The 26,824-nt window shown below is 39.3% G+C and overlaps 1 protein-coding gene across 10 annotated transcripts in view; it reads right to left on the minus strand.

The window, feature by feature from the left end:
* ERC2 (ELKS/RAB6-interacting/CAST family member 2) overlaps window positions 1–26,824 on the minus strand; it is a 622,345-nt gene that overhangs the window by 513,763 nt on the left and 81,758 nt on the right. For 7 of the 10 annotated variants that reach the window (XM_087887859.1, XM_087887857.1, XM_087887856.1 and 4 more), the window contains exons 3-4: window positions 4,060–4,083; window positions 3,101–3,517 (exon numbers count right to left, since the gene is read on the minus strand). In XM_087887859.1, coding sequence (XP_087743985.1) covers window positions 3,101–3,517; window positions 4,060–4,083 — 441 coding nt within the window. The remainder of the gene's footprint in view (window positions 1–3,100; window positions 3,518–4,059; window positions 4,084–26,824) is intronic. The other 3 variants (XM_087887861.1, XM_087887858.1, XM_087887855.1) reach the window with 1 other exon arrangement.

Consider the following 26,824-nt stretch of genomic DNA (forward strand, 5'->3'; position numbering starts at 1 on the left):
GGCAGCTTACAATTTGTTAAGCAATAGCCTTCATACTTTTGTATATACCTGCTTAGTAGGGCTTTCGGGGGGGCCCAAGCGGTGTTCTTTTTTATACAAAGTCAGCTTAGATGTTCCACTGATCGATTGTTCTGTCAGGAAATTTCTCCTTAATTCTAGGTTGATTCTCTCCTTGATTAATTTCCTTCTATTGCTTCTTGTTCTGTCTTCAGGTGCTTTGAAGAATAGGTTGACTCCATCTTCTTTGTGACAACCCCACAAAGTAGTATTGGAAGACTGCTATCATGTCACCCCTAGTCATCATTCTTTTCATTGAACTAAACATACCCAAAGCTAGCAACCGTTCTTTGTATGTTTTAGTCTCCTGTTCCCTAATCATCTTTGTTGCTCTTCTCTGTACTCTTTCTAGAATCTCAACATCTTTTTTACATTGTGGCAATCAAAATTGGATGCAGTAGTCCAACTGTGGTATTACCAAGGCATTATAAAGTGGTATTAACACTTCATGTGATCTTGATTCTATCCCTTTGTTAATGCAGCCTAGGACTGTGTTGACTTTTTTGGCAACTACAGCACACTATTGGCTCATATCATTAAGCATGCCTCTTATTTATTTATTTATTTATTTATTTATTTATTTATTTATTTATTTGTCATATTTTTATGCTGCCCACTCTCCAAAGACTCTGGGCGGCTTACACCAAAGGCAGTATATTGAATAGCATATTGCCCCCAACAATCTAGGTCCTCATTTTACCCACCTCGGAAGGATGGAAGGCTGATTCAACCTTGAGCCAGTGTGATTTGATCCGCTGATCTGCTAAACTAGCAGTCAGCTGAAGTAGCTGCAGTACTGCACTCTAACCACGGCGCCACCTCGGCTCTTATAATGCATATAGTTAATAATATGAATATAATGCATATTATTAAATATCTGTTTAATTTATACAAAGCACAATAACAGAAGGCATTTGTAAATAACCTTTGCTCATAGTCAGGCAGTATAAAAATATATTGCAATGAAAGCTGCCATTCGAACAAGAACGCTTTCACTATTAAAATTTGTTCAGGGATTATAAAAACTACCTTCAATAACTACATTTGGAGACAATTTCTGCAACTATCTGTCTTCATGAAAGGAATAAGTATTTCTTAAACAAAAAGCATTCCATTTCACTTCATTCTTCTCAGAGGTGTCAGCTTGCACACCAAGAAATTTAACTACATGCATTTATTTGGAAACATCAAAATGGGCCTCATGCAGTGTGATTACTTTTTGCTCTGAATAAAGGAAGATTTTAAATGTTTCCCAAAAAACATTGCTTATTCTATGTTTTATCACACAGCTTAATCACAGAGGAATCCTATTAAAGTTAAAAAGCATTGTGAAGACAACTGGAAACTTTAATAGTAAATCTAATATTTTTATTGCAATTTCCTAATAAGTATGCAAAATTGACCATTGTATTCTGATAAAGTCTTACTATCCCATATACATGCATTTCAATGTCTCCTCATTAGCTGACATAAACAGAGAAAAAGAAAAGAAAAGTACAATCCATAGTGACTTTATTGTACATTGTCTGAGATCACTTGTATAGATTCACATCCAATCAAGCTGCAGTAATAAGCTGTAGAAGGCAAAATTGAGTAAAAATGGCCCCAAAGCTAGAAAAAGACTGACAGAAGTATTGGCCCATCTCTGGGTAACATAAGGAATGAAATGTGCTATATTAGCCTGAAAGCTTCGTGTTCATCTCTTGTTTTGGCATGAAATATGCAACTTGGACAACTGAGACAGAATTCCAGTAGCTAAGAGTTACCTTCTTTTGGCATCTCTTCTTCACTATCACATCTGATTAACTCTTAGTAAGCTTTTGCTCCATTAAAGCTGGCAGCTATATATTTTCCCTAAAACCCACATTTTTACAAAAATGGTGCCAATGTTTATTATTTGCATCAAATATACCTCAAAAACTTCACTGCAAAACATGCTGCAAAGAATGATGCTGTGCTGTAATCTGTACAATTGCTTTATGATTTAATCAAGATTAACTCTTCCTATAAAAATAGTTTTAGGAAATTAGAATACTAAGAATTAAGCACGTTAGCATAGGAATTGTCAGATTAAAAATTGGATCCAAGGCCAGTTAAGGCAGGCATGCCCAACCCATGGCCTGCGGGCCTCATGCGGCCTTGGACAGCTACTAATGTGGCCCCACAAAATCATAACTTTTTAAAGGAAATTTGTAATTTATATACCTTAACTATAATATATATTTTATATGCAATCCAATTTTTCTTCACTCAGTGCATCCCAGACAAGCTGAAAAGTTGGACACTCATGAGTTAAGGGTTGTATGTATGCTTCAATATGGCACATCCTAGCTGGAAGAGGAACCATGTGTGAAAGTGAGAATATTCTTCTTAGACCTTCTTAATCCAGTTGGGCCCAAGTTTAACCCATGATCAACAGTTTTTATTCAGCCGAACCACTTTTTGATGATCTTTAGATTCTTCTTGGTTATACTATCAAAAATCAGCAGCAGACCCTTAAGCAAGACCAATGTTTATACAGTAATACAGTAAAAACAGTATTAAGTCTTGCATAGAAAAGCTGTTTTACAGAAATGCAAAATCACCTTCCCAAGTAGTAGAAAAGAGCCAAAAATTCTCCCTTCAATAAATGTAAGATGCAACATTCAATTAACATGACAAGGATCCAGAATTCAGCTCTACTGCTGGCTGCTTTGCATAAACTTTACTGAATGACTGGTAGGCCCTGTGTGAGGAAAGGAGTGTACTATGACATGCAGAGACACCCACTCCCCAAGATAAACATCACTCATATAAAGTATAATAGTTTACAGTTAAGTTCCACAGAACTGCTAGCCAGAAGTTTAAAATGGCATTGGCGAAGCACGGGGATCACTTTCAAATGTTTACATTCTACTTGCCACTTGGGAAGTGGATTGGAGAGGAAGACCACTTATAAAACTATTACAGAAAGTAAGATTGCAACCATCCTGTTTCCATTTGTTTTTTAGACTCTGCAAAAACCGCAGCTGAATTCTGTTCAAAATGAGCATGGTTTCCTTACCTCTCTAAGATGGATGTTTTCCTTCTCTTTCTGGTCTAAGATCACTTCTAAATGATTAACCTGAGATTCCGCTTCTGCCATCCTTCGAGTTCTTTCATTTTCATCATCCATTCCTTTGGATGGCAGCCCTTTGCTTTGCAGCATTTCTAGAAGCTTCTTGATGGATTCATCTCTGGCATTCAGTGTCTGCTTTTGGGTTTCTATTCTCAGCTCCATTTCTTCCAAGGTTTTTCTCAAGAGAAACAACTCTTTTGCCTGTCTATCATGCTCAGCTTGAAGTCTTCGGAAATTCTCCTCTGTCAGTTCAATCGTAAAATGCTCAGCCCCTCGGTTGCCACTTTCTTGCTGAAGGAGATGATTAAGGTCTCTCTGGGTTCGAAGTTCATCTTGGAGCGCCTGAATTGTTAACTGAAGATGCTGCAATGAAAAAGAAACTTCTAAGTAACATTTACTTAACATTCCAAACATTAGTAAAATTTCTGGTGAGAATCTACACATGAGAGTGATAGTATTTGTTATGATGCTTCTTGGCTGCAGTTAGAAACCATAGAGAGATGAATGAAAAACACAAACAGTACAAATTACACATACTACCCAGAGTGAACCACAAACCTTATGACAAGGAAGTGAAAAGAACAGTGTTAAAAATGTAAATGTTAAAGACTGGCATTCCATAACCAAACACTGTATCTAAAAAGCCTTAGAAATCAGGTTTGGTTGGGGTGTAGGAGGGAAGAGAAGCTTAGACATTTTCATACAGTGCAGCTGTGCAAGTGATTAGTGCTAATCACGCCGTATGAAAGTAAAGGAGTTGAACTGTTAAATGAAGTTGCTAATGAAAGCTATGAGCCACTTTATTAAGCAGGATTGTTGCAGCTACTGAGATAAGCATATCAAAAACCACACATTAAGAAATGCTACATTTTGCAAACAAAACTGATTGCAAAAAGTGAACAAACCTTTGTTTTCCTGGCATCCAAAACCTGAACAGCATGAGAAATGGAAAAAAAAATGAAGCAAAATCAACATAAAGTTTAAATGCAAGCAAAAGCGATTCAACCAAAAGAACTAAAGCTCACTTAAAGCATCCCCAGCAGAAAATAAAAACAGTATCAGCTTATGCAGTAGCATTACAATTCCATAATATTAGCACATGCACCCACCCCTTCATGCAATCAAAAATGCAGTTTTGCACACAGGACCAAAAGAAGTTGAGTTGGATTCAAAGTCTCCAACTTTGATGATTCAAAAATCATCTCCAGCAGTATTCTGCACATGCCCTTGACAATACTAATGGATAAATCTGTAATCATCTTTCCTGATTTGTCTAACTGCGACAACTTGTAACAGACAGAGGCATCTGTGGGGATGGGGAATCAGAAAAGTCAAGATGGGGGTGTGACTGCACATCTGAAGACCTCTCCCATAAAGAAAAGCAGAGCTTTCAACTACAGAGTTACGACTGCCATCTTCACTTTTATCCCACTCCACAAATGCCCCATTTACAGGGGAAAAAATGTCTTTGAATTTTATTTTGCTTTTCCATGAAGCATATTGTGCACAAGACACTTTTAGGATCCAGAATTGCAACTTTGAATTTGAGTTATAATTCATGGATTGACCAAATTATTTACTCTTGATACCAATCTTCATCCATATTAAGTTCAATTTGATATTTGCTCCTACAACAGTACATTATCATCTCAAAATACATGTGTTGGGTTGAATATTCTTCCAGAGAGCCGCATGTCACATAATCATATTAAGCACTGGCATATGAACACTGAATATTAATTATAAACAGGATTTATTTTCATGTTAGTTGTTTCTAGACTTTGTAGTTTTAGATTGTATTTTACTTACTTAAACAGTACTTACTGTTTAAAATTAACATTCATGTTTAAGAATTGATTATACAAATTAGATTGTATGATGAGGCTTTACACATTGAAGTGTAGCTTTGAAAAATGTGTATATGTGTTTATTGTCATCTACTGAATATATATTAGTCCCAGCTTACACTATGGAAGATCCCAAAACTCTTGCAGTTCTATTATATCTTATTGCTAAACACTGAGGATAAAAATTGCATCTCAAACCAAAGTTACTGTTAATTTGTTTAAAGATTAATGTCTGCTGTTAGTTAATCAATTCCCAAAGCCAGCTGGCAATTACATAAAATCTTTCTGTTATTAAGAAAAATATGGCAAGTACAGCAGAAATAAAAGGAACATCCTCTCTGCCTCCCAGCCATCATCCAGTTAAATGACAGAACACAATTATAAACAAAATTACTAACAGAATTCCATTTCCAGAATGTACTGCATTCTGTTTTACACTATTAACCTAGGTTGAAAAAAGTTCTAAACCAATCTGAGGAGTCTCTCAAAGAAGTGTACATTCCTCCCATCAAGATGGTTTGTTTTTCTGTCCCCCTCCACACATAAACAAAGATCCTTAGGATGAGACTGAGCATACTTATGCAGATATTAAATGATGCAACATGGTTTCCAGGTATCCAATTCCAAAATAATTGATGCTACTAGTCACAAAAAGGCCTATTTCAGAGCAAAACAGATGTCATTTGACTGAGATGATGAATATAAGAACATAGAACATAGAGTAATAGTGTTGGAAGGAACCTTGGAGGTCTTCTAGTCCAATCCCCTGTTCAAGCAGGAGAAAATGTATCATTCCAGACAAATGCTTGTTAAATCTTTTCTTAAAAACCTCCAATGATGGAACGTCATAACTTCTAGAGATAAGCCTTTCTGTTGATAATTGTTTCCACTATCAGGAAATTCTAGAATGGATTTATTTTTCTTGCCTGTGTTAGTTCTTATTCATTAACATTCCAGGTTGGGGGGAAGCTAGTAAACTTATTTACAGTATTTATTTATTAAATTTATATGCCATATTACTGTCAGAAGATTCTGGGTGGCTTACAACATCATACAAGCAAAAATGGAACCATTAAATTTTTTAAATGTTAAATGTAAAAATTAGGCAGATGCAGGCTTTGATTGCAATGTACAAAATCATTCCTTCAAACTTACATTTTCCACTCTTTTAGTAACACATTTCCTTCCTCATTTACACATTTATTTCCCATCACCGCCATTCCTAGCACATAGTATCTATATACATAAGCTTCACTCTTAGCTTAGTTATCCATGCATATAGATGCTCATTTTTTTTTATCCCTACATACCAGCACACAGATAAATCCTTTCTAGAAAAATATATGGGTGTACATGCAACTGTTACATTTATTCAAATTAATTATGGAGAGGGTGGATGTTCTCCCAAACAGTGGTGAAATCCTCCGCCAGTTGCCACCAGTTCGTTGCTCGCACATGTGTGGTGAGCGCCAGATGCGTGCTGTGCAATGCGTGCCAGATGTGTGCCGCGCACACATGTGCAGTCTGCACAAAACATGCATGTTTGGATTTTCTGGTGTTTTTTTTTTTTTTTTACTTTTTAAAGCATTTTTAACTACCGGATCTGGAGAACCAGTAGTAAAAAAATGCTTGAAAAGTTAAAAAAAAAATCCAAAGATCAGCTGAGCGACGCACAATCGTCGAAAGTTTTTTTTTTAAAAAAAAACTTTTTAAAGCATTTTTTACTACCGGTTCGGGCAAACCAGCCCGAACCAGTAGCATTTCACCCTTGCTCCCAAATTAGCGGTGAAGTGGAGGAAGTGTGTTTTAACTTCACTGTTAAATTCAGTAACAGCATGATGAGTATGAACAATAAAAGTAAGTAGCTGAATGTTGTGGCCCTCCAGCAGCCTGTGCGGATTGTGGCTGATCCCGATGACGAGGAGGCTGGTGTGGTGTCGCGCCAGCAGCCTGTGCAGCTGGCGCTCGAGTCGGACAGCGAGGAGGCTGAAGAGAATGTGGTGCCAGAGGCAGAGACTCAGCCAGGGCCTTCAGAAACTCCAGAGGCTCCTTCAAGTGAAGAGAGTGAAGTGGAGGAGCTTCTTCTCAATGCTCGAGCACGTAGGGCTGCCAAAAGGCAGGAGTGGCTACTCAGGAGGAGGTCTCCTCGAGAGTAAGGCTTGGGGCTAATTGGCCACTCCCTTAGCCTATTTAGGTTCGCTCACAGATAGCAATGATTGCTGGAAACAACACTTGGTCCTACGCAGAGCATTTTGAGAGTGAGTTTTTTGTTACAACTTGGTTTCTGGGCTGATTGCCAACCCTTGTCAGACTTTGTTTAATCTCTGTAATTCATAGCAGGCTGATAAGGACATTTGTCCTTAAAGCCTGCGTTTTGAAAGTGGTCTGTTTGTATTAAACAGAGTTTTTGGAGCTGTGTGTGTGTGCTACACTTCTTGGGACACGTAGCTGGGGCAGAACACTGAAGGAGACAACAGAGACAAAAAAGCTACTTCATTTCAAGAGGGACAGGGAGGTAGATCCCTAATCCCACACCTTCTGACTTTTGCAAAGATGAAATAAGACGAAGAAATCATTGAATGGGTTGTTTCAAGCAGTTGAGTTGAAGAATACTGACTTTACCTCCCACTTCTCAACTTTTCTCATTTAGAGGTTCACTTCGTGGAGAGATCCCTCCATCCATGGAAAATTTCTGTGCAAATCAGGACTCAAAAGGAGGTTGATGGACAAAGAGGCTCTCCATTGAAGCACCTTAATACATGGAGAGGGATGGCAGAGAAAAGAGGATAGCATGCTGGATGAACAGCACTGCTCATGCTCAGCAAACCTATTTGGATTAAGAACCATAGAACTCAATGGGTCTTTCTCAAGCAAATGCTGGAAGGTTTATGTTAGCCTACGTTACCTATATGCCCTCAAATTTCTTTGGGTATATGTATATTTACAAGAGTAATTATTCAAGCAATGCTTTGTGCACATATATGAAAAGGGGAGGGGGCTAAATTAATTTTAGAGATGGAAAAAGTGTGGAGAAGAGCAACTAGGATGATTAAAGGCCTGGAAACTAAAGCATGGCTGCAGGAAAGTGTAAGTAAGCCTTTTTTCTTTTCTTTTCTTTTCTTTTCTTTTTTCTTTTTCTTTTTGCTTCTATTCATGTGTGATATTCTCTTGGTGCCCAATGCAGGATTAGTATTCACAGTCTCCCAGTTTCTAATCTGATGCCTTAACCACCACACTCACCTGGCTCTCTTGTCAATCTAAAGATCCACTTTTGCAGGAAAATAGAGAAACAAGGCTATAATTCTACTTACAGCTCATTACAAAACAGCAATTTTACGGTAGCGCCAACAGGTCCTGGCAAATGAAGATTTCACAGTCTCAGTTAATCCCAGGATGCTAGGAATACACTTCAAAGTAGTTACTGTTTATTTCACTGATGTTTCGCCTGTTCATTAATACTTTTTTTTACTGGCAACTGTATACAAGAATTTCCCACTCATCATATATTTTTGGTTAGACTAAACAGATCATTTTATTTTCTTTTTTACCTCTTTTTCGGTAAAATAATTCCTTTGAATCTCCTCCAAGGACTTCTCGGATATTTCTTACAACAAAGCTGCCAAGACCTGATCGTACTACTTCAGCCTTTGCTTAATTTTGTAACTGTTTAGTTATTTTTGAACTTGAGACATTGTGTTTGCATTCTACTACAATAGGGTTTCTCTTTTCCTTTGTAAATGAATTACACACACACACACACACACACACAGAGAGAGAGAGAGAGAGAGAGAGAGAGAGAGAGAGAGAGAGAGAGAGAGAGAGACTTTCTTTCTTCCAGGCAACATATGTATCTATCAGACTTCTAAGAGATCTCCCTGCAAGATCAATAACATAATATGCAAAACCAGTATAGTCATTTCCTTCTTTGCCATATAACTGAAAACAGCTCTTGTTGAGGGTGGATGTTCATTCTCCAAACTTGTGGGTTGGTTTTCAAACATTTCATTACCAGGCTAAGTAATATCTTCAGCAGAATTTAGAGAATGTCAGCATTGGTAAATTCCTCAGAAAATGTTACCTAGCCTGATAACGAAATGTTTGGAAACCAACCCATAAACTCGGAGAACAAATCTCCACCCTCATCCTATCTTCGAGCTACAGATATTCACCACTATCACACAGCTACGATTTATTTATGATTTATATACAATTTATTATTTATATTGACTGTTTCCTAATATGATTTGATTGCTTATTTGTATCCTATGACTATCATTAAGTGTTGTACCTTATGATTCTTGACGAATGCATCTTTTCTTTTATTTACACAGAGAGCATATGCACCAAAGACAAGTTCCTTGTGTGCCCAATCACACTTGGCCAGTAAAGAATTCTATTCTATTCTATTCTGTGTCCCAGCAAGGGATTTTTCAGCAAGCATGGTTTCTTCCTCCCCATGAAACAATACTGGAAAAAGCAGAAGCAAAAGGCAAAAAAGCCATGTTGTGTCTAAGAAATCTCTCTCTCTCCCTTTCCCTCTCCCTCTCCCTCCCTTCTTGTTAAACATAGATCTTGAAATACTTCTCACCCTTTTTATTCTCTTTTAGAAAGAAACCTGCACATTTGGACAAAAAGTGTTATAACCACTTTTTCTTATTGGGGTGAGCTTTGCATTGGAAGTGCTAAAAAGGCATCCCTTCTGTCACCCCAGTTTAGTTCCAGGAACTACTATATTTCCAGTCTTTCACAGTACTCTTTTATCCTGTTATACATGTATCCAACATGTGTGTGTGTGTGTGTGTTTGTGATGTGTGTCTTTAAGTCAGTTTTCCTTTTTTTTAACTCATGGCCTGGACCAATACCTGCAGTTTTCTTGGCAAGATTTTTCAGAAAGGGATTGCCATTGCCTGTTTTGTATGGCTGAAAGAAAGTGACTAGTCCAAAGTCACCAGTTAGCTTCATGCCTAAGGTAGGACTAAAGCTCACCGTGTCCTGGTTTCTAGTCTGGTGCCTTAACCACTACACCAATCCAGGAGGCTCTGTATAATACAAATAGCTTTTGAAACAATTTGATTTAAATTTTACATTCAAGTAACATATTTGTATCTTCACTATGAACTATTGTTGGGGATTCATCTCGGTCCTCAAGTTCAGAAGATCGGACTGAACCTACCCTTGAAAAGTATGTGGAAGTTTCAATTGGTGCAGAATTGGTGCAGAATGTGGCCAAAGAAGCTATACTGGGAGGCACATATAAAATCTCTGCTCCGTGAACTGCATTGAGTTCTGGTTTGCTTCCAGGCCCAATTCAAGGTATTGATTATTACCAATAAAATCCTACATGGCATAGGCCAGGTTACCTATGAAACCAGCTTCACTCAAACACATCAGCCCATCCCTCTCATTCAGGCAGGGAAGTCAGGCTACAGATCCTGTTGGTCAGAGAATTTCATCTGGCAGATCAAAAAAGAGAGCCTTTTCTGCCACTGCCCCTGCTTTGTGGAACATCTTGCCCACGGGTGTGAAAAGTCCTCAATCTTCTGGCCTTCCACAAAGGGGTCAAAACCTGGCTGTGTAGCCTTGTCTGGGGCACACAAGGCCCACACAGAAATTGGACTGGTTGGCCCATTAGAAATCTCCCCACAAGTACCTGTATTAAAACTCTTAGTCTCCCCATCTTGGGTCTCTCCATATCTTTCAATTTTATAATGTTATTTTACATTTTTAATAAATTATTTGGTTTTATTTGTTTGATTGTATTGATTAAATTCTATACTGCCCAAAGTTTCTCTGTGAGGTAGATGGACAGTTAAGATGTTTGATATATAAATATATTAATAAACCTCAGTTGCCTGAAGAGAATGTCCCTGAGACACACAACTTAGACTGGATAAGCTGATCAGGAGCTTGATTTAAACAAGATCCTGAGCCCTGCAATGTATCACAAGTCAAGACAAGAAGGTGAAAGGACTTAGACCAGGGGTGCTATTCAGCAGGTTCTGACAGGTTCTGGAGAACCAGTAGCAGAAATTTTGAGTAGTTCAGAGAACTGGCAAATACTACCTCTGGCTGGCCCCAGAGTGGGGTGGGAATAGAGATTTTGCAATATCCTTCCCCTGGAGTGGGTGGGAATGGAGATTTTGCAGTATCCTTCCCCTGGAATGGGGAGGGAATGGAGATTTTGCAGTATCCTTCCCCTGCCACGCCCACAGCCACGCCCACAGAACTGGTAGTAAAAAAAATTGAATTCCACCACTGACTTAGACTACTTGAAAGAAAAAAGTGTAACTGGGAATCAGACCTGTATAAAAGAGTTTTATAGTTTAAAATTCTTTTTAAAAGTTTTAACCTTAAGTTAAAAATTAAAAGTTTTTAAATTTAATTTTTTAAAAAAGTTTTGTAACTTGTTTTTATATAGCATTTATATTTTATCCTAGAGACTCTCTGTGTGTTGCTTTGGATGGAATACTCAACAGGGATTTGTCTCTCTGAGGTTTTTAAAAAGTATTTTCATCATCTAAGAACATATGTACTTTCCAATATGTTATTAAATATTTCCAAATGCAATAAATACCAGGTGTAACTTATATGACATACAACTATTATATATAAACAAAAATAAGTCCTATTACTTGAAATAAATTTACTTCCAATTACACTTAAAGTTCCATCCTAGGTATACATCACTCTTTCATCATGGATAAGAACAGCAGACTAATTTTAATAAGGTGGGTCTCTGGAATCATTTTCTTGAAGAAAATTTGTAAATACAGCAACTTAGCAAAAACAACCCTACTCCCTGCAACCCCCTCTCAAAAGTCTGGCAAAGTACAAACAAAACTAAATATGTACCAGTCTGCAACTGCAGCTAAATTGGGTTCGTTTCAGTGAGTCAAATCCTACACTGCATATGCTCAAAGATTCTGTGCCCAGACTTGCCTTCCAATTTAGACTGGCAACCTCTAAGTAATTGCAGGGTAGAGCTAGTTTCCATTCAAAGTCTGTGAAAAGATTGCCTGACACTTTATACTGCTAGAAATAGAAAAATGGGGAGAAGGAGGAGATAGAGAAGTTCAGGACTACAATCATGACAATCTTCAGGACATGCCAACAAAGAAAATAATAATTTGGAGAAGCTGCTTCATCCTGGGATAATAAAACAGATTATTATTAACAGATGAATTGGGAGGACTAATTACTGAAAAAAACCACATCTCAGGTTATAAAAAAACAACAACATTAAGCTAAGTATCCAAATGGAGAAGACTCAAACTTCACAGCGCTTCTGAACCCTGTATTTTTCCTCTGTTGTAATCTTCCTTAATTGTTGAGATTTAAATAACTGGTAGACTAAGAAACGCTTGCAAGTTAATTTCTGGCCACACGATGGCATTGCATCCATATCTTGCAAAGACAGGTGAATGTGTGCAGACAATGGAAATACATAATTGAACTTTTCGTGGAACAGTGAGGTGGAAGCATTTACCCCGCCCATATGTTCATATATAAAGTTGCAGCTTTTCTTAATTCTAGAGTTGGTCTAGCATCTCCTTGGAAAGAAAAATTGATCTAGCAAGCCCTTTTAGAATAATATCAGGCTCTCTCTGATATTACTGCTTTCCTGAGATTAATGCTCAAAATATATTTGAGTCTGGCAAATATATTGCCTACTTTCTAGAACTTTAATAAAATGAATAAAGAAATATAATAAGATTTAATTGAACCAGGGGGACCAGTTTTGTAAGTTTTGTAATCTGGACAGTGTTAATATTCTCAAAACCTATTGATTACGGGCCATCAAGTCATTTTTGACTCCTAGCAACCACATAAATACATTTTTTCCAGAACGATCTATCCTAAACTATACTTTAAGGTCTTCCAAGGATTTACTGCAAGTAGATCTATCTATCTTGCCACTGTTCACCCTCTTCTTTTCTACTTTTCCCAACAATAAAGCCTTTTCCAGAAAGTTGTGTCTTTGCATACCATAACTGAAGTAGGATAATTTGAGCCTTGTCATTTGTGCTTTGAATGAGAACTTGGTTTGAGGGGGTTTTGTATAGGGTGGTTACTTGATTTTTAATGCACATATTAAATCATCACTACAAAAGTAATGCTTGATGAGATAGCTAGTTTTCTATATAAGCGTAGATACACTAATTGTGACCTCAAGCTACAAGTGACTTTACCAGCTGGGTCAAAATGCTACTGACATTACTAGTCAATTATGAAGCATTTTTGTAGAGATTTCTATTCCAGTAAGTAACTGAAATAAAAATATTGAGTTTTATTACATATCTTCCCCCCCCCCCTTTCTCACTGCTCTGTCAACTCACAAAGCATTCCTGACCTGCTCTCAAGTTGCCATAGGCACGGGGATGGGGAAACGAGCTTCACAGCTGCAGCAAAGGAATTACACTTCAGTCAAAATAAAAGCACATTCCAGTTATCTCTTTGTCAAGGCCATCTCCTTTTTTTAAAAAAAAGTTTGTTTTTTTTTAAGACAAACAAACATTTAGTACATCATTCATTTCTTCCATGTGACATTTCAGTGTTATCTTCAAAGGCCATCTCCATAGAGATCCACAGTGGCTGGAGGGAGGGACTTCTACAACCTGCGAAATTGCTTCGTTGGGGAACGTGATTGATGACACACCTTGGGGGGAGGGGGAAACAGGGTCAGAGCCAGGGCATGAATTAAGTGCAGTTAGGGTGGGCTTCACTTGGAACGTGCCAACATGAAGCTCCTAATACATAACTGGATTTCTTTTGAAGCTTGGCTCGAGGATCATGATTTAATTAGGGCATTGGTTGGAACCCTGACAGCAAGCCAACTCTCTCAAAATTAATCAAAATGACCGGGACTACTGAGCCCCTGGTTCTCCAGTCACTCCCCGATCCCTGGGGTGCGTGGAGAAAAATTCAGGTTCCATGGCAGAGGGCAAACTATCTGAAGAGAGCCTGCTCCAGGTGACCCGGAAAGAGGCAGAACCTGCCTTCACCCAGGGACTTCCAGGACACAGCAGCCCAATCAGAACCAGAGTGCAGCCCTCCCTGACCGAGACACCTGCCCCAGCAACCGAAAGAAAAAGGGATGAGTATTGGTGGGAAAAAAATCCCTAAAGCAGCTGAGGTTGAGTTCCCCCACCCTAGCACCCAAGGCTGGGGAAAACCCCTGAACGAGCTAGGAAGAATGGAATGGATGTGGGACTGGGAACAGGCCAGGCTCCTAAAAACTCTGATGGAACCCTTGAGGAGATCCATAGAGCAGAGATCCATGAGGGAAGAATTTGAGCAAGCCACCCTTCGTGATGAGGGGACGTCATGCCACCCAAAAGAGAGGGGGGGTTGCAGCTGAGCCCTTTGAAGTGAGGAGATGCAGACAGCAACGCAGCCCCCCTTCTCCACCCACCAGAAGGACAATAAGCCCAAGCTGGTGCCTCCTCCATGCAAACCAACAGGGGCCAATATGAGGGAGGAGCAGCACTAAATGAGCTGCCCCAATTCAGGGGGAAATTCGATGGGGACTCAGATCAGCTGGCTCTAATCCTAGACTCAGCTGGGGTCCACCTAGAGTGCTACGGACACCTCTACCCATCCCACAGAGCCATGGTGAATACCATTGCCAAGGGGCTAGAGGGAGAAGCAAGGGAATGGCTAGCAGCCCTCCACAAGAGGACAGCCCCCCTCCTACAAGAGCTAAAAGCCAGATTTGAGGATGCCATGGGAGGAAATCGTAATGGACTTTATAGTGGAGTTGCCAAAGAGTGGGGGGAACACAATGATCTGGACTGTGATAGATTTGTTCTCCAAGCAGGCACACTTCATACCCTGAAGCGGACCACCCTCAGCCCACCAGCTAGCCAAAATGTTCCTGAAGCACATCTACCGCTTCATGGAGTGCCACGAAGGATCATCTCAGACAGAGGGGTCCAGTTCATGGCTAAGTTCTGGACGGAGTTCCTGTGGTCAATTGGGTCATCCCAGGGCCTTAGCTCGACCTTTCACCCAAGCACCAATGGGGGGGGAGAGACTGAATGCCATGGTAGAGCAGTACCTGAAGTGTTATGTGAACTATCAGCAGTCCAATTGGACGGACTCCCTGCCTTTCACTGAGGTCGCATACAATAATGCTTGGTTTATGAGCCTAGGCTGGCAAAGATTTTGTAACCTGCTAGAGACTGCTCATCTCCATTTCAAAGCCGAAGAGCCCAATACTAAAGAGAAGATCTTGATTCTTATTAAATTCTTCATCTCCCTTTAGATCATTTTACAACTAGAACTTTATTGAAATTCAATCCAATAAACTCAGGTTTGCATGTAAACCATGATGCTCATTTAAAAAGAACTCTCTTGTCTGTGCTATGAAATTGGCACGAGGCATTCTCTGTGCTGGAGTATCAAAGAAACTAGATATAAATTATTTCTGGCACTGCCAACACTTCCTGGAGCCATGTAGCCAGAGTCACTGTATGCTGAATTCTTTTGGCAGTGATGAAGAAAATATTATGCCTTGACTTTCACAGGTGCATTTCACCTTCTGTTTCTTATATTAATCCATCAAGTGTTAAAAAACAGCACTTCTGAAAAATTAGGTCACAGATGTTTCAATTAAAGTTTAATTCAAGCTAGCATTTTTAATGCACAGATCACAAATATGGAGCAATCAGGTCATCAAAGTCAATAATTAAATAATAGTTACATCTGATTTTCTACTCTTAGGGGGTTCTTACATATTGGCTTGAATGACTTACCAACCACTGTTTATAGTCACTAAATTAAGCAGGATAATTTTCACAGAAACAAAGATGGATGTAGCCATGACCCATTTCTGACAAATTATTTTGACTACCTTTCAACTTGGGCCACATCAAAATGTTGACAGACTTGAATCTTACCGATAGCAGAATCCTTCTCCTTTTTGGTTTCCAGGGTGAGGTCTCTGCAGCAAAGATTGATCAAGTACATGCTTAAGAGAAGTGATAGAAATGACCGTATTTTTCAGAGTATAAGACGCACCGGAGTATAAGATGCACCTTAGTTTTTGGGGAGGAAAATAAGAAAAAAGCTGATTGGCAGGTGGATCTGCCCCCCAGAATACCCCCAATCAGCTGTTCCCAGAGATGAATTTTAGCAACAAGTTCCTTGGTTGTGAACTCTGTGCCGTGCTTTTTTTTTTTTTTTTTTTTCTGCCTCTGAAACTTCTGAAACTCTGTTTCAGAAAAAACTTTTTTTCCTGCCCCTGAAAGCCTCCAAAACAGAGCTTCAGAAAAAAAAGCCTCTGAAGCTCTGTTTGGGGGCTTCTTTTCTGAAGCTTCGTTTCTGATGCTTTTTTCAGCCTATGAAACCTCCGTTTGAGAAGCTGGGCGGGGCTACATTCGGAGTATAAGACGCATCCAGATTTTCACCCTCTTTTTGGTATACAGTATATTGCCCTTTAAGGAGCAGCAGTAATAAATAGCTTAAACGGGCTTTCGATAGGATAGTGATATTATTATATTATAGACAGTTTAAAATCATAGATGTGGAGTCCTTGTAGCTCTCTAAGTTTGGTTGCTTTCTGCTCTAGATATTACCTAGTTGGGTAATGAAAGTCTGCAGAAAACAACCAAGATCAGAGAGCACCAAGACTTCACAGTTCAATCCTGAGTCATAAATATTCTCTTCTATTACAATGATATATCTCAGGCATGGGATGTGTATGTCAAAACTAGCAAGATAATGGGACAGAATGTTGTGATTCAAGCCCTCACTCATTCTGAAAGCGTTGAGGGGCTTATATTGTGAAATATCACCCAATATCTTGCTGATGAAAGCAGCAACACAGAAGCATGACTACAGTAAGTTCCACCTCTTTTGTATGTGTGTTGCCACGTGCTTTACCAAGCCTTTCAATTTTTGTCTCTTTGACCTCTTTATGATTTGTTCTGGAATTTGCACTATGAATATATAATACAGAATTAAAATGCCAACGGCAGTGGAAACATCTCATGAGCTTTGTGAACCCGCAAGTTCTATTTTTGACACTCGGTTCAATCCTGGACTCAGTTATAGGAAACTGAGTGCATAAGAGCCAAGTAATAATAATAGGCTTCTACCATCCTAGAGTTTCACAGCCAAAGCATTGTTCTAGAGATTGCAAAGAGTCTATACTCTATTTTGAAAAGAAATAAGCCACCTGGATACGTCCGGCTTGACTGGCAGTACCTAGCCAGGTTTGGTTGATCTCAGCAAAACTAAATAGAATTGAATCTGATTAGTACTTGGATGTGAGAAGACCAGGAAATATTGGGCTATAGGTTAATTAGATTAGACTAGACTGAACAACAGGGAATGGCAAACTACTTATATACTGTTGCCAAAAATGTTATATGAGCATATCCATGAAGTGATTAGGATTTTAGCTCAAGAGTTTTTATCTTTTCTTATTAAGCAAGACTGGTATGCATGACTGAATTATAAGAGGAGAGGGAATAAATTTCTGATATTTGTTCTCTTTGCATTGCCTGTCATATTGGGTGCTCCAGAACAAATTTTACCTTGCTAATTGCAAGTGATATCCAGTTGCTTGTATTTGCCGTTGTCTGCAGAGGACTCATTGAAATATTAGGGAACCCAAGGAGCATTTATACTAGCAAATTGTAACCGCACGTCCCACTTAGGACAAAAAAATGTCAATATGCACTGTAGAATTCAATTTACAGCATTTGTGTGTTTTACTCTGCACTTATTGCTGACTATCCTGATAGTGTAGTTGTAATTGAAAGAATTATTTGCAAGTCTCCCAGACCAGTGGTGGGCTGCTGCTGGTTCAGACCAGTTCAGGCAAACCGGTAGTTCTGATGATCAGCTGGCCCCACCCACCCACCCCTACTCTATCCTGTCCTATATTTCCTTCTTTCTGGCTCAACTGATTCGCGCAGCACAGCTGATTTCCGCACCTCCACTGTTGTACTTACCAGGGCTGCCTTAGAAGGTAAGCAGCTGAGCTTCAAATTGCTGTACTTTGAACACTGCACACAAGTGTGTTAAGCGTGAACTCACAGAACCGGTTGTTAGACTGGTTGCAGCCCACCACTGCCCTAGACCCATTTAGAGCCATAAAACTTGCACACTTTTAAGACAGCATAGTGAGAAGTAATAGTAGATGGATACAAGTCCAGCTTTGTTATCTGAAAAGTGGTATTCTAGAAATTTAAGGACATTATCATAAATCACTAGGCCAGTCATTATCCTGGTAAAGGGTTCAGGGTGCCTTTAAGAAACTGTAAAATAATTAAATATAAAAAATGCACCATATATTCAAAAAAAAAAGTCTCCTTGAAAGTCTTCTATGTGGGCCCATTCCTCTTTCATCCCAGCCTACTTCACTAGGGAGGGAGGGATATAAAATGAAGGAAGATTCCCATGTGAGAGGCCTTGAGCTTTTGAAAGAAACGTGGACTATAAATCTAACAAATATATAAATAAAACTTGTTGCAACTCTCGTTGCAATCCCCACCATAGTCTTACTGCACTTTGCTGTTGAAGCACCAGCTTTCCTTCGGGTGGAAAAAAAAATCAGTGCAGTAGAACTTGCTAATGCTATGAGTGAAGATGAGAGGATAATAGGTTGGCAGCTCTGCTCTCTGGCAGCTTAAAACAAGGAGAAATGCTATCCAACCTAGGGGATTTTGAAATTCAGAATGTTGAGCCAAGTTATAGCAATTTACACTCTAAAACATTTGACCTATTGACTCAAATAAAGGAGCTAGCAATATGATAAGTAATCATTCATGTGATTAGAGGGAAAAATCCTAAATTCCAATGCAGCTTTATTTTGGCTTGAATTACATTTCCAAATGAATTTGTTCAGTCTTATTATTGGCAAGTGAAGGAAAACAGGAATAACAAAAACAAAAAAAAAAGCCCAAAGCAGGTAGAAAAACTTAAATTTAAATACATATGAGAAAAAGTTAATTTGAACATATAGTTTCACTAAATCAGGGGTGAAATCCAGCAGGTTCTGACAGGTTCTAGAGAACCGGTAGCGGAAATTTTGAGTAGTACAGAGAACCAGCAAATATCACCTCTGGCTGGCCCCAGAGTGGGATGGAAATTGAGATTTTGCAATATCCTTCCCCCAGGAGTGGGGAGGGAATGGGGATTTTGCAGTATCCTTCCCCCAGGAGTGGGGAGGGAATGGAGATTTTGCAGTATAGTTCCCCTGCCACGCCCACCAAGCCACGCCCACAGAATCAGAAGTAAAAAAAATTGGATTTCACCTCTTCACTAAATATATATCTTTATGCATTTTTCCCAAATTATACATCCTCAAAATGTATCTCAAAATGTACGTTTCATTGCAAAATGAAGATTTTTTTTCCTGCTTAAAATATAGAAAACTGCAAAATCCATACTATAACCATATTCAGACCCATCTGTGATTCAGAGCAAAGATCAAATTCCTCAGGTATGTATAACTGTGCCATTTTCAGTGTAGCACTTCTCTTCTGCGAGTGTATTGCTTTAATCTGATTATTGTGAGACTGCATGCAGTTGCAGATCGAAGGCCAATGTGCATATGTTATTCAATAAGTATGGCATGAACTCAAAAAGAATAGCCATGTACATGTCATATCAAATATATAGAGCAGGGGTGTCAAACTCAAGGCCCACAAACTACATCCGGCCCATGATTTTGATTGGATCTGACCATCCTGGAAAATGTAGGGGACTGGCCCACGTCGCTTCAACCCAGTCTACCCAATGTGAAGAGGAAACATCAGGCCAGCATGGCTTCAGCCTGGTCTACCCAGTGCAAACAGAAAACATGCCAGCAGTTTGGGGAATAGCATCAAGCTGGCCACACCCACTCAGCCACACCCACCCTATCGGGCACGCCCACACAGCCCTGCAAGGTCAACCACAGCCCTGATGCAGCCCTGAGTTTGATACCTCTGATATAGAGCATGACAGCTATTGCTGATATTCTTATTTCTTTATTTAAATATTTTTAAAAATCCTTGAGTTGAGTTCAACTGACCATATAGATCCATCCATGCAACAATATGGAAATAATGTGCATTGCCTACACCTCTGGAATTTCTTGGAGTTTTCCCATCCTTGTGATACCCAACTCCAACTGGCTTAGCTTTTTCATAGTTGGCCAGGTGCTGCAATCTTGAAGTGTGTCTAATCAAAGTGATAATTTTATTCCCAGAATAAAAAACTGAAACCTTCTCATCTCCACAGAAGTTCAGTCTCTTCTGCTGTTTACCGTTTCTTATCATTTCTAATATCTTTAAAATCTCATTGTCAAAATCATTGACTTTCCGGTTTCACTTTCCTGTCCTATTGTTAGTATAATCCTGATGCCTGGACTGGTTCCGAGATGTTCTAGTCCACTGATATCAACACATATATTGCTAAACTTTGCAGTATTTGCCTCTGCCTATCTATCAATTTCCCATTGCCTTTTTCCGATGTTCAATTTCTTCTGTCCAATTGAACTACGACTTTTTCAGACCAAACAATACTTTCTAGCCATTTTTATAAAGCATAACTGACGGGAAAACACCACCTGCATCACTGATTGTCAAAAGAGCTGCCAAATGCAGCTTGAATTATTTCCTTAAAGCCCCAGATGAAAAAGAAATTCAAACAAGTGGAGAGTGCCAAGAGCTTTCATTTTGATTTCTACTGAACTTCATCCTAATGAACATTTGTTCTACTGAACAGTTTGTTCTTAATGGAAACAAAGCAAATTGTGAGCTTTGTCCTAATAATTACCCACATATTAAACCACAAATGGTTCAGCTGCTACAATCGAAAACAAATACATATCTGACACTTAACACTTGGGGTCCCTTTGCCAGAATAAGTTTATCAGGTGGGAACCAGATAAGAACTTTTGAGTGGTGAGGATAAAAACTATGATAATACCCTCCAAGGAACGTTAGCTTTGAACTCATTCTTCCCTTTTGAATCTTCTGCTCTTAAATCTTTTATTCTGCAAGGCAGATAAAAGGCAGAGCAGGTGACAATTGACTGGTTGTGATTTGTTCTTCTTTTAAAAATGTGGATACCATGTGGTGTGTGGTAGAGAACAAATGTTTGTGGGGGGGAATGAAAATAGCTAATATTTACAGAAGTGAGTTAGCTGAATGTGTGAGAAGGGGATAATAATGTGTGGGGAAACAAGAAGAGAAAGCCAAGAATAAATGGGTGCTGGGTGAACATGGATTCAATATTGAGTGGATGACCATTACAAAAGAAGAACATTGGTGGTTGGGTATATTGGAATGAAAGAGGATCACATCATAAAGCAAATATATGAAGGAAGGAAGAATGGTGCAATAAGAATACTGTCACTGCATAGAATTGATGAGGTCTTCCAAATAAGAGAAATGGTCAATTTTAAGAACAAATAACAATGTATTGATCAGGGTGTGGATGTAGCAGAAGCAAGAATAGTTTGCAAGGACAGAAAGAAATGGAGAAATATAGCAAATGGTTAGCGTACACAATTTAGATTTCCTTTCCCCCCCTCTTTTAATTTACTTTGCTTATGCTCTTTGCATAATGCTATTTGCTATAAAAAGGAATAGTACGATGGATATCTATTTTACATTTTTTTAAAAACATGTCTGCTCTGAGAAATCCTAATGAGGGTTTTTAAACTGTAAACAAATAATTTAAAAACTGTGTGTCATTGCTAGAATTATTGTTTAATAGTCCTTGCATATGCATTTTAGATATGATTTAGTATTTTTAAAAAAGGTATTATAAACAAACAAGACATATATTAACTACATTCAGACAGAACTTTAAATGTTTAGTGTTACAAGAAAAAAAACTTATTTTCATCACATATCTCCTACTATTTGATTACTATCAAATAGTAATCATAATTTATTATTGTAATGAGCATGCATATAGTATATAAGTTCAGAGTACAGGGAGCAGGGCAGTGGTGGGTTCTAATCTGTTTTACCACTGGTTTGCATCGCACACGCACTTTGCGTGCAATCACCATGCACATGCTCACTTTGCTCTCACACGCGCCAAACTTGCACTCCATGCACGAGCATTAGGAAACAAAACAGCTGAGGCATGGCAATCCCCTCAGCCACGCCTTACAGCTGACCAAAAAACAAAGGAAATAAAGGTAGGTATAGCGCGGGAGTGGGGGGGAGGGCCAAACTGACATTCATAGCGAACTGGTTCTCTCTCCTATGAATATTTCCACTACTGGCTTTCCCGAACCGGGGAGAACCGGTAGCAACCCACCACTGGAGCAGGGATGAAATCTACTTACCTTCCTTACTGGTTCAGAAGTGCACACAAAATCTTCTGCGCATGCACGTTAAAACCAGGAAGTAATGACACCCAGGCGGGTGGGCGGAGCTTTGCTCCGCCATCACTACTGGATTGCCAAACCACCAGCCAAGATTGCTACCGGATCAGGCGATCCTGTCCGATCCGGGAGCATTTCATCTCTGACAGGGAGTCTTTGACTTAACAACCATTCATTTAATGACCATTCATAGTTACAATGGCAGTGAAAAAAGTGACTTACACTTACAACCATCACAGAGTCCCCATGATGATGTGATCAAAATTCAGGCACTTGACAACTGGCATGTTTTTACAATGGTTGCGGTGTCCTGGAGTCACATGATCATCATTTGAGACTTTCCCAGCTGGCCTTTGACAAGCCAAGTCAATGAGCAAAGGTGGATTTGCTTAATGACTGCGTAATTCACTTAACTGCAGATATTTGTTTAACAACTATGGCAAACAAAGGTTATAAAATCAGGCATGACTCACTTAACAACTGCCTTGCTTAGCAATAGAAATTCTGGTCCCAATGTGGTCTTAACATGAAGTCTACCTGTACCTGGGGGAGACTGAATAAATGCTTAACCATTATTATGGACTCTGGAATTAAAATAGTCGGGTGCACAACTAAATATTTAAGGCCCTTTATATGTACAAGACAAACCAGAATAGAATCTTGGTTTAATTAGATAAAAGGAAAGGCAGCTCTTTGAGTGATTGAACCCAACAAAAGCTGAAGAGAAATAAATACTTCTACACAAAATTTAAGGCTTTAAAACAGGTGTCCAGATGATCTGCCTTGTGGTAGGAACCCTTCAGGCTTGTGTCATTATTTCCTGCTAAGGCTCTGGATTGATCAATTTACCATCAAAGATTAGCTGACTGAGCAGTGACTCAGCTTTTAAGGAAACAAAATGACAGTTCACTGATGGGAAATCTTATTAATTTAATCATTGGCGGCAGCTAACTAATTAATTAGTGAAGAAAATGTATGATCATATAGACTTCTGACCCTTTTCCCATCCTTTACGTTATTTTCATTTATACTAGTCCCTCAGATTTTCTTAAACCAAGATGTTAGAATGTTGAGAGAAAGGAGAAGAGAAAAGTACATGTGAAAGAACTACATAAGAGTAGGGTTTGATCTTTGCTCTGAAGGCTATCAACATTTGAACCAGAAGTGGGTTTCAGCAGGTTCTGTCCAGTTTTGGAGAACCAATAGTGGAAATTTTGAGTAGTTCGGAGAACCAGTAAATACCACCTCTGACTGGCCCCGCCCCCATCTATTCTCTGTCTCCCGAGTCCCAGCTGATCTGGAGGAAATGGGGATTTTGCAGTATCCTTCCCCTGGAGTGGGGTGGGAATAGAGATTTTACAGTATCCTTCCCCTGCCACGCCCATCAAGCCACACCCACCAAGTCATGCCACGCCCACCAAGCCACACCCACAGAACCGGTAGTAAAAAAATTTGTATCCCACCACTGATTTGAACAAAAGGCAAAGAATAGCCAGGCAAAAATAAACAAGGATCTTATCCGTGATTCTTTCAGTTGATGCATTTAGGTTTGAGAAGTGACAAAGAATTTCCCACTAAAAAAAAGATTTTAAGCATGAATTAAAGCAATATAAGGAAGCAACCACATTCATTTATGTTTCTTTACTGAGAAAGGTGAATGCCCCACTGAAGCTAAAAGGTATTAGAGAGTCTCAAGTGTTTGAATTTGCCTCCTTTTGCTGTTATAAAGAAAGCACCTGCTTCAAAGTGTGTGTTGGGTTCCCAAGCAATAAATACTTTTATACAGCTCTTACTATGAACGATTTTATTGAAATTAAATATCTTTCTGCTTTAGCCATTTATCAATTATCCTGCTAAGATTTACAAAAGTTATGGTAGCAGAATAAGAAGAATCCAAGGAGTTTAATTTTTTCTGCAGCTTTTCCCCATTCCTCAAGGTTGAATTGTTTTGAGAAATACTGATTTAAGAATGAATAAGTAAAAATAAATATATCCTACAAATTTGTGTATTTGTCATCATCAAATGGGACAAAAAGCTAGCAGCCTTCTTTTACCAGGAGTTAATGTACTAGATGAATGCTACTTTCATTTTACAAACGTGAAAGAAAACTGCTGATTTTTAAATGCATCCCAGACTTCCTGTAATCTGCTTATTGCTCCACTTTTTTCCAATAAATTAAAATGGTCCATCAAATGAAAGCTGAAGCTGCAGAAGACCTCTTGCCAACATCCTTGAAATAAAAAGCTATGGATTTACCTGGCAGGATGGAAATTTTTACCTAGTTAATTTAGTCTTTATTATAGTTGAAAATATAAAAAAAGAAAAAAAGTCACCTATTGAAAGAGTGTAAAATAAAAATGCTATTGATTTTCTTCCTCTATCACTTAGTCATTGCTGTATAAATTGTAAGTCCTTGATTTACAACAGTTCATTTAACGACCATTTGAAGTTACAACGGCACCGAAAGAAGTGACTTATGAACATTTTTCACACTGGATCAAAATTCAAACACTTGGCAACTGGTTCATGCTTATGATGATTGTGCTATCTTGGGGTCATGTGATCACCTTTCGTGTCCTTCTGACAAGCAAAGTCAATGGGGAAGCCAGATTCATTTAACAACCCTGTGTCTAAATTAACCACTGCAGTGATTCACTTAACTCTGGCAAGAAAGGTCGTAAAATGGGACAAAACTCACTTAACAAATGTCTCACTTAGCAGCATAAATTTTGGGCTCAGTTGTGGCCATATGTCAAGGATTACTTGTGTTTTTAAAAAGCACTTTATCCTATGTGTGGATTTTAATGGAATATTACATGTAATGGAACATGCATCTCTCAAAGGGTCATGAACATTATATATCTTGCAACTGAATACTAGACAGCATCTTCTGTGCAGATAGCTAGGTGGGAAAAAAAGGATGTACATACACATACATGGCCATGTGCACATGCACTGCAATGTCTTCATTTCCTATTTGGAACTTTTGCCTGGTTACTTTTATTGCTGAAGGTGAATATTCCAATTGTTTTCTACATGGAATACACCTGGATACTGCGCTTGCAACCTGTAGATATCCCGACCTGTAAATCTCAAGTTCTTGCATAAACTTCTGAGATACTTTGACTTCAAATACTGGGAAAGTTGCCCATCAGCTTAAGAAAACTTCATGGGGATAGACTCAGTGCTGATCTAATAGTAATGTATGATGACCCGGGATGTGGCATGAAAGCAACACAACCAGAAAACAGGTCTAACTCCCCTTTATTGCTCCAACTGTGCCCCCAAATGTCCCCACATTCACTACAAGTCCTGGAGCAAAGTTCTCACATGCACCTTCAGAAGCCCCTGGCTGCACGTAGTCCAGTAAGCAAGGTTAGCCACACAGCAACCAAGGCCAGCAGTTCAATAAGCCAGGTTAACCAAACAGCAACCAGGACCAGCAGTCCAATAAGCCAGGTTAGCGCAAACAGTAACCAGGGCCAGAAATCCAATAAACCAGGTTAGCGCAAACAGTAACCAGAGCAAGAAGTTCAGCGAAGCAGACAAACCGGGCAAGCCCCACGAGACAGAATACAGCAATCTCCAGCCGTTGGCAAGTGCATACGAGGCTCCACAGATTCAATGCTTGTTCCCAATAAATGGCCCTCCCACCGGCACCTCCTTACATCTGAGTCCCCAAGTGTGCCTTGTGAAAGGGGGCGGGACACTCTCCTCCCTCGTAGCTGGCTCAATCTGCGTTGATCTCGCCTTCTCTGTTCCCTCCTTGTTCTCGGATCAGGAGCAGGAGTGAAATGCTCCCGGTTCAGACCGGAACACCCAATCCGGTAGCGATGGAGGCGGGTGGTTTGGAGAACCGGTAGCAAAAATCCCTGCCCCCCCCATGCCCAGCTGAGCCGCACAATCATCAGAGGCTTTTTTTTTTTACTTTTAAAAGCATTTTTTCTACAATCTCTTCGGCTGAAAAAATGCTTTTAAAAGTAAAAAAAAAAAGCCTCTGATGATTGCATGGCTCAGCTGTGATCGTCAAAGGCTTTTAAAAGAAAAAAACACCTTTTTTTTCTTTTAAATGCCTCTGACGATCCAAGGTGAGCCTGATCGCAGAGGCTTTTTTAAAAACTCAGCTGGGATCGTCAAAGGCATTTAAAAGAAAAAAAGAGTTTTTTTCTTTTTAATGCCTCTGACGATCCCAGCTGAGTTGCCTGATCGGCAGAGGCTTTTTTAAAAAGCCTCAGCCAATCAGGCAACTCAGCTGGGATCATCAGAGCCTTTTGAAAGCATTTTTTTACAACCTCTTTGCTGAAGAGGTTGTAGAAAAAATGGTTTTAAAAGTAAAAAAAATAATAATAATTGGCCATGCCCACCCAGTCACATTACACCCCCCCCACCAAGCCACGCCCACAGAACCGGTAGTAACAACTTTTAGATTTCACCACTGATCAGGAGGGAGTAATCCTTCCTCTTCTCCTGAACTCTGCCTCTCC

Source organism: Pantherophis guttatus, chromosome 2 (genome assembly GCF_059756535.1).
Source record: "Pantherophis guttatus breed Tessera chromosome 2, ASM5975653v1, whole genome shotgun sequence".
NCBI lineage: Eukaryota > Metazoa > Chordata > Lepidosauria > Squamata > Colubridae > Pantherophis > Pantherophis guttatus.